Source organism: Haliotis rufescens, unplaced genomic scaffold, assembly GCF_023055435.1.
Source record: "Haliotis rufescens isolate VD_foot unplaced genomic scaffold, xgHalRufe1.0.p SCAF_22, whole genome shotgun sequence".
Classification (NCBI taxonomy): domain Eukaryota; kingdom Metazoa; phylum Mollusca; class Gastropoda; order Lepetellida; family Haliotidae; genus Haliotis; species Haliotis rufescens.
The window spans coordinates 3,988,890-4,001,319 of NW_025963913.1; the positions used below are offsets into that span (position 1 = coordinate 3,988,890).

At 44.1% G+C, this 12,430-nt stretch overlaps 1 protein-coding gene across 1 annotated transcript in view; it reads left to right on the forward strand.

Moving 5' to 3' along the window:
- Positions 1 to 12,430, forward strand: part of LOC124136325 — a 104,723-nt gene that overhangs the window by 87,001 nt on the left and 5,292 nt on the right. The window contains exons 46-62 of the mRNA XM_046502225.2: positions 632 to 811; positions 1,173 to 2,101; positions 2,586 to 2,712; positions 2,858 to 3,068; positions 3,237 to 3,432; positions 3,738 to 3,817; positions 4,218 to 4,497; positions 4,976 to 5,154; positions 5,708 to 6,062; positions 6,457 to 6,582; positions 7,335 to 7,489; positions 7,988 to 8,063; positions 8,290 to 8,371; positions 8,952 to 9,088; positions 9,489 to 9,646; positions 11,033 to 11,239; positions 11,546 to 11,609. Coding sequence (XP_046358181.2) covers positions 632 to 811; positions 1,173 to 2,101; positions 2,586 to 2,712; positions 2,858 to 3,068; positions 3,237 to 3,432; positions 3,738 to 3,817; positions 4,218 to 4,497; positions 4,976 to 5,154; positions 5,708 to 6,062; positions 6,457 to 6,582; positions 7,335 to 7,489; positions 7,988 to 8,063; positions 8,290 to 8,371; positions 8,952 to 9,088; positions 9,489 to 9,646; positions 11,033 to 11,239; positions 11,546 to 11,609 — 3,542 coding nt within the window. The remainder of the gene's footprint in view (positions 1 to 631; positions 812 to 1,172; positions 2,102 to 2,585; positions 2,713 to 2,857; positions 3,069 to 3,236; positions 3,433 to 3,737; positions 3,818 to 4,217; positions 4,498 to 4,975; positions 5,155 to 5,707; positions 6,063 to 6,456; positions 6,583 to 7,334; positions 7,490 to 7,987; positions 8,064 to 8,289; positions 8,372 to 8,951; positions 9,089 to 9,488; positions 9,647 to 11,032; positions 11,240 to 11,545; positions 11,610 to 12,430) is intronic.

Genomic DNA, 12,430 nt, shown 5'->3' on the forward strand with positions numbered 1-12,430 from the left:
ATATAAGAGACAATGGTGAGTAATTTAATCGCCAATTAACTATGTTGTAACTAACTAGGCTTATGTTTGCTTCACATTCAGCGTGTTTATTCCACAATCACTTGTACACACCGTCTCCAACACTTGTTAATACAACTGTAAAAACAGCGGGAATTGATTTCAGCTTCACCGGTTATCACATGTTAGGTCACATGTGCAATATGCAAATGCTTACCGGTACTTCCGGCTCTCTACTCACGGATGTTGGTTGTTTTACCGTGTCAGCTGGTTTGACAATCTGCATCCAGGAGAGGGTCATTTCAACTTTATTTGCAGAAATTATTAAACTTTATTCAAGGAAAAGAGATAAAAATCATGTTTATGTATGGAAATAGTTATTGGAACAGTTATTTAGGACGAAATGCGAAGTTTTATTGTCAAATGCTGGGCTGGCTATCGGACGCCGGTCGACATCGCCAGTGGAAAAAAATGCGAGATCTTCGACTCCGTGTATAAGACGACCCCCCTTCTTAGCCCCCTCATTTTAGGTACGAAAAACTCGCCTTATACACAGTGATATATGGTATATACCGAGGAGTATTCAGACTCCCTCATATTGTGGCCAGAGTAATGAAGCCATTGATTCTTCCAGGCACAACAGAGACACCTGATGGCCTTAATGCATTCATCCTGACGTCCAAGTCCGACCAACTGGCCGTGAAGACTGCCTCCCCGCCCGATGCCCCACGTAACCTGGGGGTGATCGCCACCACATGTAACAGCCTGAAGGTGGCGTGGGACCCACCCCAGGAGCATGGAGTGGAGGTCATAGGTGAGTTGGTGTCATAGTAGGATGTATTCTCTTCATACACTTCACTGTGGAATGTCCTTATTGACCTTATTTCTGAATTGAAAAATAATGATATAAATTAACTGAGTTTTACGTTCTTCTTTTATATTTTGTTATCACTACTTAATAGGTGCTGATGTGCATTTTATTTTGAAATACATGATCAACTGTTTTTCAGTGTTGTCAGCTTTGTATTGAATCATGTCAGATTGTTCAAATTCAACATTTCTCACATGAAAGTTGAATTAATAATCATTCAAATGTTTCAGCTAATGTCAAATTGTCCAAATGTTTCCCCATATTACCCAGCTGTGATCAATACTAACGTATGTGTCTTATGCAGCTATGCGGATTGAATGTGTGTCCCTCAACGCCAACGACCCGCACCATGTGTCGGTGGACACCATGCCGGACGCCAAGATGGCCATTGTGGATCATCTGCTTGAGAAGACAGACTATCTTGTCCGAATCGTCGCTGTCACGGATGAATATTTTGACCGTCTGCCTGACAAACACAAATACAAGAAGCACCGCTCCATACCCAAAGAGACCATGATCTCACCAGATGATTCCGTATGGCTTCCAAATGCCAGCATTCTGTCCAAAACTGCTGGAACGGAGCCACCAACCAACATCAAGGTCGTACAATCTTCCACAACATCTCTACGCCTGAGTTGGACTCCACCATTGGTGTATGGGTCAAACAAACTTCAAGGTCAGATCATCCGCTGGGCAGACGTCAAGAAGGGCAGGTTAAAAGATGAGGATTTGGTTGTTGCTAGTCATGTAAATCTTCTCGCTACAGAGGACAGTCTCACGATCGATGATCTTTCCCCAGGAGCCCATTATAGAATAGTCATAGAAGCTGTGGTTAGCATCAAAACTTCTCTGGATCCAGACAAGTGGGATTCTGGGATTGAGAAATATAGAAGGACAGCTCATGTTATGTCCAGGGCCCTGATGGCAAGGACAAGAGCCCCGATTGAGCCTCCCCGGCTCCTAGTGTCATCCTACACTCAGAACACTGCCAACCTGTACTGGGAGAAGCCCCCGCTGATGTCGGTGATCGGGAAGGATGAGGACGGACGACCCATCTACCTGAGAAGGTACCTGGAGGGCTACAAGCTGGAGATCAATGGGAAGCTGCAGTGTTGTCTGGGGCCAGCTGCTCAGAGCTGCACTCTCACCAAGTGTAAGCCAGGGAAGAAGTACGACGTGACACTGGTGGCACTCACCTGTACCGAGGACGCTAAGAAGGAGAGGAAACAGAAGGTGAAGGTCTTTGACAGGCTTGGTGTATTTGTAGGATATTGTTCTCATGTCTTGAGATTAATATCAAAAGTGTCTTCAGTTTATGTAGATCAAATATTTACGATTTTGTGTGACATTGAATTTCTGTCTCACTAAGAAGAATCAGGAAAACATAATGGGAAAATACATTCTTGTGTGACAGATTCCCAAAACCTATTCTGCTCCAAATTGATCTTGAATATGCCCTCACTGGCTACAGTAACCAAGACTTTAAACCAAGTTTTACTATCTGAAATAAGTTTACGTAAATGTATTCTTGTGCTGGCTCTAGTTTTGATGTAAACACTGAAAGGTAAAAGCATAGTTATAAAACTTTTCTTTAAGTCAGTTTAGTTTGAACAGTAATAACAAATGGTTATTGGTGGTCCTGCCTTGAGCATTTGCTGAAATAATCATTGAAGGTTAGTTACCTCTTCATAACATGGATTATTCTTCTCTATCACAGTACAAGGGTTTCTTCAAGAACACTAACCCGCAGGACCTGGACTATGCCACCATCTTGGACGACCCAGAGAGCCTGGACGAGGCACCATCTGACTCTGTGGAGGTGACACTGCCCAAAAACCAGGAGGGTAGGTAACTCTGTCACTACCTTTGGGCTCAGTCAGTGATCAGGTCATGCAGAAATTGAGCATGAAGGGTGGACTTGCTATCCGACATGTAAGACTGTGTTTTATCCTCTAAGGATTCCCTTAAAGTTTTGGTCTTCTGTTCCAGGCTTTATATCCACACTTACTTCTGAGTTCCTCCACCAATCTGAGAGAGACAACAAAACGTTTGGAGATGTTGTCTTGTCCTGGACCACTCAGGGGCAGATAACTCCACTCAAACAGTTCAATGTCGTGTGGTACTGTGAAGATAGAGTTATCCAAACAAAATATGTCCAGCCCACACAGATGCAGTGTACTATCCCCATCACCAAGATCAAGTGAGTTCAGTCTCTAACACTACAGCTGTTAGAAATGAGTAATTATTCAAAACTTTTGCATTTTCAAGCCAATATACATAATGGTGATGTTTTTGGGCCATTATTTGTGACTGTCACACAACACATTTTCTTCCATATCTTATGTGCAGAATGATTTCCCTGTTCCAGAGCCACGTACACCATCACTGTAGAACCAGTATACTTCACCGATGTCATACCTCAGACAGCCCAGGAGATACAGATCATGATCCCTGGGCCGCCTGATGCCCCCGAGATCTTCCTTAGAACAGTCGAACCAGAGGAGTTCATCATTGAGTGGGGCGAGCCCAAGTTGTATGGAGGGATCAGGATTAAAGGGTATCAGGTAGGAAGGAATGTTTAATAGTGTTTTGTTATAGTTGGGAGAGTAGATCCCCAGCAGCCTATGCTGGTGGTAAGAGGTGACTCAGATTGGGGGATCAGAGTGGTTGATTCCATGTCCTCGTAACCTGAATGTTGTTCATGATATCAGTCTCTGGTTTGTCTGGTCCAGACTCAAATATTTACAGGCCCCTGGAATATTGCTGAGTGCAGCATCATGCAACAAAGAAATAAACAATAATTTGTGGTACTGAAATTTGATAGAGTCTTGTGTTGAGTTTTTGCTGATTGTGTTTCTGCACCTTCCAGGTCTACTTGAATGACAAGAAGGCAGGAAATGAGCTGAGTAGCTCCCATAGGAAAGCTGTGATTCCTTGCAGGCCCAACAGGTAAGAACAAAGTCCTTTGGAATTTCATATTGGCAACATTATTTTTTTTTTGCCAAAGCTCTTATATTGGAAGATTGGGATGGTCCTTTAAATGTTCTGGTAGGTTGTGTGTTCATTTCCCTTGCAGAAGGGCTGGGTTTGTATCCAACCTGTGTTTAACTTGGATGTCTCACTCTGTATCCCCTTGTCCTGATGTAACTGCTTCATTGATAAATAAGGCTCGAACGTTATTAACCAATTCTCCAGCATATCTTCCATGAGTTCATTTGTCATTCTGCTTGAGCCATTTTTAACTTCTGTTTGAGGTTAGGTTGTTCCCAGACTCTTCAAATGTCTCAATCATGAATAAAACATGCCTAGGTCATATGCCACTAATATAAATGAATACCTGTGTTTGTAGGACATATAAGATCAACCTGGTAGCCCTGAGCTCTAATCCCGAGTACATGGACTCCCCCAAGTCCAATGGCCTGCTGGTGAACACATCGTCGTCTTCCCCCCGCCCCGGTGAGAGCAGCCTCAGCCTGGAGGACTGGTCCTCCACTGCTGATGACCACGAGATCTCCCTCAAGGTGACGCGCATCTCGGAGAACTCCATCCACCTTGACTGGAGCACCTTCCTGGAGACCGAGGGCGTCACCTTCTACAAGATACAGTGGAGCAGTGTGGCACAGCCAGCGGTAAGGGAGGCATGATGTTACCATTGGTTGCAACAGACCAGGGCCCACTTGCACAAAGCGATCTTAGCACTAAGATGATCGTAACTCCCATACTTTGAAATAGGCTTACGATAGTCTTAGCGCTAAGATCACTTTGTGCAAGTCTCATTTCTTTTTGTAAGGATATTGTTGGTCAGTATGTCACAAGTAAAAAAAGAACCACATAGGATATATGTTTACTACGAGAAAACGTCAAAAAGTAATGAGTAGGAATGGCTGGAATAAATGCTAAATAATATGAGACTGAATTATTTTTTATTTCATAAGTATTTCAGAGGACAGTAATATCCATCACTGTTTTCATGTTGGTGGAGTAGTGTTGGACCAAAAATGTCCTATCATGTCCCATCTGTGCTGCAATGCAACAGTGTTGATGTGATGTGACACCCTGCCCTGTCCTCTCCGTGACCACTGTTGAATGCCGAGTGTGTTGTTTCAGCAACGTGAGGTGCGCCTGTCTGAGAGGGACACCAACTGTGTCATCAACAAGTGTCTGCCAGGGACTACTCACTTCGTGCGTCTGGTGGCGTACAGCGAGGACGGGCAGATCATGGACAAGTCCAAGCAGCTGACTGTCCAGACGTCTGCCCCACCAGACGGACCAGTGCTTTCCATCAGGTGAGGACATAGTGACGTAAAACTCACAGCAGAAAACCCTGTGTCACAAGTGTCTTTTCAACCAAGCATTTTGTAAAGTTAGAGAATAACTTGAGATCTATGAGGAATTACTGAATATCCATCTAGAGGGGTATTAATTTTCTAAATCCCAATTCTTGGTGAGGAAGTTCAACATAGTTCATGATGCTGACTCACAAATTGTTTATTCTGTGTATTACTTATGGTCTTTCTGGTAAGAAAATGAAGAAAGTCATTAGTTTCCTGATCACAAGAAGAGCCAGCAACTCAAGCATTTGTTGGCTGATATATCTTCATTGGAGACATTAGCATTAGATGACGTCATGTCCAAATAGTTTCAACAATGCACTGACACGACTTTGCAAGCAATCATTGCACTAGGTATAAATTATTCATTCTGCATGAGGCAAAAATTTTCTTTCTCAGTGGGACAGTAAATAATTTCTGAAGTATCTGCTCATCAATTGGTGATTTTCGATTGAAATAAATATGTAGAAATATCTTTTTCATGTATCACGTGTATTTATTCTTGTAGGGCATGCAACTTCCGCTACATTGCCATCCAATGGGACAAGCCCAACACATATGGGGACGCTCTAGTCACAGGCTATAAGGTCTATGTTAACGGAATTGTGGAGGCCATCTTGAATGCAGACCAGCTCAGCTTCACATTCACACATGGCAAGTGGTGCCAAGAATACTCCTTCCAAGTGCAAGCCCTGACTGCCACGGAACGCCTCAACAGCAAGCCCTCGGAGCCCCTGGTGGTGCCGTGGCCGGGGGTGAAGCCACCCGCCATCTTCCGCATCCCCTCCGTGAGCAGCTCCACCCTGAGGGTGGGCTGGGAGGCTCCCTACATGACGGAGGGCATCAAGGTCAAACACTACCGGGTGAGTCAGACAGCTGTACAGTGAGGATCAAGTTAATAGTGCATGGCTGTGTGAGACTGTGATCTTTGTTATCTCTTCTCTTGTATGGATGCACAAACATCCAGATGCGCGCAATGGTGCACACCCACGTCTTTTACAGTATTGTAAACATTCGTGCATTTGGAAGTTTTATGGATGGTCAGGGATATTAGTGTAAAAATATTATACTACTCGAACTATCTCATGGTGATAAACAACACAACAGTGACAAATAAAATATGCACGCCTCCTCTGAGAGAACTTCTGGATCCACGCTGATAGCCATCGGTAAGTCAGTGAGATTGCTAGACACATATATATGGGTGGTACATATGGTGTAATGCCAGTTGTGTGTGACCGTGTACACTTGTTTCAGCTGTGTTGTGTGGAGGAGGACACTGAGAAGCTGGTGCAGAGTATCGGACCCATCCATCCAGACACCCGCGAGGCCGAGTTTAAACATCTTAAGAAGGGAAATTACTCTGTCTACCTTGAAACACATGTGAGTTGCAGCCATCATTGCATGATTCACTTGTGAGGCCATTTATACAATGTTTTAGATGGTTTTGAGGGCGTGTGGGGGGTGTAGGGCTGGGACGAGTCCAACTTTGCTACCCGGGTACCTGGGTTCCTGACCCCCTATTACCTGACCCTACCCGGGTACCCACTGTAGGTTTCAAGAGTTGGGAACAAAATGTCTAATTGGGAATTGTTTTACCACAGCCCTGGCCAAAACTATTTACATACATGTATCAAATGATCAGATCATGTGTACACTGAAGCTGACTGAAGCTTTATCTTTACTCCAATATAAAAAAGTCAAAAGGAATGTGTGCGTCTTCAGAAAGAAATGCGAACAGTAGTGACTTTTGGTCTAACCACTGAGCTATAGTGAGTCCGGGTAGTCCTGTGGGTACCCGTGTCCTACTCAGGACCTGCCTGTCCCAAGTACCCGAGTTTCCCATCCCAGCCCTTATGCCAAATAATTTGTATACCAACTAGCAAAAATTGAAAGGCCTTGCTTTATTTACTTATCCATTGGATAAACTTGAAAGGGGTATTTACATTTCCTAATTCTCTTTAAATGAATGGATAATATTGAAATGTTTGTTTGAGGCTACGTGTAAGAAATCCCCAGGGTATGTGTGGCCGTACAGAGCTGCTGTGTACCTGATTCAGCTGGAACCATTGAACCTCCTAACTTACTGCTTTTACCAGTGTTTACTAGTGTTTCCTGGAAGTGTCTTGTTTCAGTTATATGGTACGAGTGATGTGGTGAGATCGGAGATGATCCGCATGCAGCCTGCCCTGTCCCCCGACCCCCCTGTCATCAGCAGCACCATCGCAGGCCTGGAGGAGCGCAGACAGATCGAGAAGATCACCTGTGATCTCGTCAACAAGCGGGACAGGTGAGATCCAGCTTTTAGACATCATCCATCAAAATGACTGTTTGAAACTATGTTGGAGGCAAAGGATTTAACAGGTTTTAAGTATATTTAAAGAATACATTAGGCCAAATGGCTTACATAATTGTAGATATGTGACCCTGTTCTTACTAATTCCAGACCGCCTACGTGGTCTAGTGGTAGAGTGTCCGCCCAAATAGTGGAATGTCAGGGGTTTGATCCCCGGGCGCGTCATACCAAAAGACGTTAAAAGATGGTACTTGTTGTTACCTTGTCTGCCCCTCGGCATTAAGGGGCTAAAACAAGAACTAGTTGGCTAGGAGTATACTGTGTCTGAGTAGGGTATTCATGTTAAAATGTGGCATGGTATCTCAGTGGGCTAGCACTATGAAATCGGCATCAGTCTGGACTAGTACAAGCAGCCACACTCACATGTGCATGCCTGTCACTATAAAAGTGCAATACTCTTGGACGCACCTCACCTCACCGTTTCACTTCCAGGTTGATACGAGCAGTGGGCCATAAGCTGAAGAAGATTGGTGCCCTGGCTCATCCAATCAGAGCAGAGAAAAATGATGTAAGTTCATAGAGGTATAACTGAATGAGAAAACCCACTGGAGATCTAAAATAAGCTGACTGATGTGTGAAGTGATTGATTGTATGTCAATCCACCCCCGCTGAATGGATTGACTTCCATGGTATCAACCAGTGTTTTGCCTGACCAAGACTTAATTATTTCCAGGTTCACATTGTACATGTTGAAAACGTAAACATCATAAATCTTCACCATCCTCATGTTGCAGGACATCATCCTGGGAGCACACACACTGACCAGAGTTGAGGAGCTTCTAGAGGACTGCTTCAATGCTCTCGAACAGTACACGGGTAGGTGCTTCAATGCTCTCGAACAGTACACGGGTAGGTGCTTCAATGCTCTCAAACAGTGCACGGGTAGGTGCTTCAATGCCCTCGAACAGTACACAGGTAGGTGCTTCAATGCCCTCGAACAGTACACAGGTAGGTGCTTCAATGCCCTCCAAGTACACAGTTAGGTGCTGCAATGCTCTCAAACATTACACAGGTAGGTGCTTCAATGCTCTCAAACAGTACACAGGTAGGTGCTTCAATGCTCTCAAACAGTACACAGGTAGGTGCGGCAATGCTCTCAAACAGTACACAGGTAGGTGCTTCAATGCTCTCAAACAGTACATGGGTAGGTGCTTCAATGTTCTCAAACTGTACACAGGTAGGTGCGGCAATGTTCTCAAACAGTACATGGGTAGGTGCTTCAATGTTCTCAAACTGTACACAGGTAGGAGCTTCAATGCTCTCAAACAGTACACAGGTAGGTGCTGCAATGCTCTCTAACAGTAGAAGAGGTGGTTTGCGGTTTCAGTTGCATATCCTGTTACACTGGGCATGTCTGTGTGAGTAGGCTGAAGTTGATATTCACTGTGTATTGCAGGTCACCTGATTGCCCATGTGAGCTGGCAGTGCCCGCAGTCCAACCCCGACATGGTCATCTCCAGCTACAAGGTCCTCATTGACGGCAAGCAGTACGGGAACGCCATGCACTCCGGGGTCAAGACAGTCAGGATCAAGGTGAGGAAGTGTACCACACAGCTGTGTGTTCATGACTGTAAACTGTAGGCCTTGATCTTAGAAGTGACAGTTGCAATCTGAGATCTTGGTATTCAGCTGTAAACTTGTTTAATCAACATACGATGACTGGGGTCATATGTGGCCATGTTGTCTTACGGCACTGCACTTCACTGTGCAGAGTTGTGTCCCTTGGGCATACCAGAATCCTGTGGCATGGTGTTTTTGCCAACACTATACCCATACCTGTTTGTTTCACCAAAGTGGTAAACATCTGAAGCCTGCATCACTTGAGTCTTTCCTCCCACATTAATCTGACAACACTCTATGTAACAAACAACAGTTCAACCCCAATAGACCCAGCTGACTGTATTGACGGATGTGTGATGTTGCCATGTTTCAGCTGGGCCTGGAGCAGTCCAACTACAAGCTGTCCCTGGTGTCCATGAGTGAGAAGCCCCAGGGCACCAGCGAGGAGTCCAACACCGTGGAGCTGCTGGCCACGCCCTTCAAGCCCTTCTCCTTCTACTGCTACCACGCCATACACAACAAGGACACCACGTGAGTCCGCAATGTCTTCTCCTTCTACTGCTACCATGCCATACACAACAAGGACACCACGTGAGTCCGCAATGTCTTCTCCTTCTACTGCTACCACGCCATACACAACAAGGACACCACGTGAGTCCGCCATGTCTTGCTGTCTGGCTGTAGTCACATCCTCAACACATCAGATCAGATTACCCAATGTCACTGATTGAACGTCACAGAAATACTTTGCCTGGGCTGTAGGCTTCATGTAAAGTAACCGCCTTTACCCAAGTATTTTTAAGAAACTTTTTCCTTTAATGTAAACCTGTTAAAATCGTCTTGTATCTTTGAAAGGAGATTCAGCACCATATTACATGCCCTGTGGAGATTCTGGGTCCCGACTTCCCAAAGTTTTCTCTTATCCTGCATTCCATAGGTATTGTAATCTCTTGCATTATATGGAATGCAGGATAATTTTATAAATATCAAATCAGTTACAAATTGATAAATCATTAACTCATTTGCATATAATGAAATCGATTACATTACCTATGTAATGCAGGATAAGTATGTTTATGAATATCATTGTAATAGATATTGATAAATTTCTTGTCAATGATGACTTCAGGAATTAAAATGCATCTGTGACTCTGATGATGAAGGTTTTGCCACGATGGGTTACACCTGACTAAACGCTGTATGTGTGTCCACTGCCTGCTGTCTTGCCTGCATTGATCTGGAAATATTTTTGGCCAATTGGACATTTGCATTTTGGTCACGGCCAACTCATATCTGAGTTGCTGGATGTTCATGCATGAATGAAACGAATAAACTCAAGGGTCACTTTCATAACATATATACATGATATTTATACAATTTTTTAGCCATTCAATGACACATAGATCTAATATATACAAGTTCAACGTATCAGGATGTAGGTTTTGCTAAGTTGGCTATCGGTTGCATTCAACCGGCAAGCTAGTAATTGAACACGTTATCATGCAGGCAAGTTGCCTGCATGATCCATGAAGATCCAGGTAGAATTGGTCTTCAGCAACCCATGCTTGCCATAAAAGGCGGGACCGGGTGGACAGGCATGCAGACTTGGTTGATGCATGTCATCATATCCCAATTGCGTGGATCGATGCTCATGATGTCAATTACTGGATTGTCTGGTCCTGACTCGATTATTTACAGACCGCCGTGGCTGGAATATTGCTGGTGCGATGTTAAACAACAAATAAACGTGGTCAACAACTGGCTTACCTTCGTGCGGTCGGTTACACTTCACAGCTTGCTGGGGTATTCCTGACTTCAGCAGCCAAGCCCATTGACAGGTGCATTAGGTGTTTGGGGAAGCCTTGGCTTGCGACGACCAGGCGTGACAGGTGTAGCATGTCATGTTGTGTGTTGCAGGTGGCCGTCGTACGGCTGCTGCAAGTACCAGGACTCCATCATGTATGAGCGGCAGGTAGCCAAGAAGCTGGCCAACCAGGGACTGCTGCAGAAACACGTGCCACCGCCCGCCTGCAGCCTCCTGGATGTGTTCGACGGGGTGTTCAAGCCCCTCATGGGAGCACACAAACCCCAGCATCCCACTGTGCTACTCTTCTGGACACCATGGTGAGGCAGCTCTGCTGTATCTCTATGTAGCCTTATAATGTGTACGACGGTTAACTATTCATCGAAGACTTTTTTGTTAGCCATAAAGGTTGCAAGTCAGCATGTCCTACCAACTTCTAAATGCCTGTAAAAGACTTCATCTAAGTATATTGCACATCTCAGGACTAAATAGATATTTGTACTTTCACCATGTCCTGTGTTTGAATCTATTGACTTTTGTTTTATTGAGATATTGATTGTTTGTTTGGAGTATGCATGTAGAGTTTCTTTCGTCAAGATAACCTTGCTTGCTTTTCATCTATGCAGGTGCCTACCTTCACAACAGATCATGTCCTTCTACACAAGATTTGCCAGGGAAACTGCTAAAGAGGTAAAATAATTATACTATTACTTAAGGATGTACCCATACAGGTGTCACACGATACAAAACATATCTTGATACAGAAGCCACGATACACTACATATCTTGATACAGAAGCCACCATATGATACGTATCTCATTACAGAAGCCACCATATGATACGTATCTCATTACAGAAGCCACCATATGATACGTATCTCATTACAGAAGCCACCATATGATACGTATCTCATTACAGAAGCCACCATATGATACGTATCTCATTACAGAAGCCACCATATGATACGTATCTCATTACAGAAGCCACCATATGATACGTATCTCATTACAGAAGCCACCATATGATATGTATCTCAGTATTGCATATTTGACATTCTGTACGGAAAAAACGAAATTCTGTCATTTGACAGAATGGAGTCCATAGGCTCGCTCATTAAGGTTAGGAGGGCAACTGGTAACTGACTAATACCCATCAACATGACACTGAGTCAAGCCTACTATTCTGTATAAGAAAATAAGAAACGAACAAGTTTACGTACGGTATTTTGATAGGCAGCCGTCAGTCTTGCTATCAGGCAGGTTTCGTATCCGAAACAAGACAGTTTGGAGGAATAATAAAAATAGTATGTACTTGCTTATTGATATCTATGCAAGATCAACATGGACAATCAACATGAAGTTAAATGAGAATCGATGAGAATAAGTGTATCGGATATCGTATTGTGCAAGGTTTGCCGACGATGCACCGGTGTACCGGTGAATCACAACAAAACTACTATTACTGGTTGGTGGAAATAGTCTCTGGGAAACACTACATGTTGAATATTGTG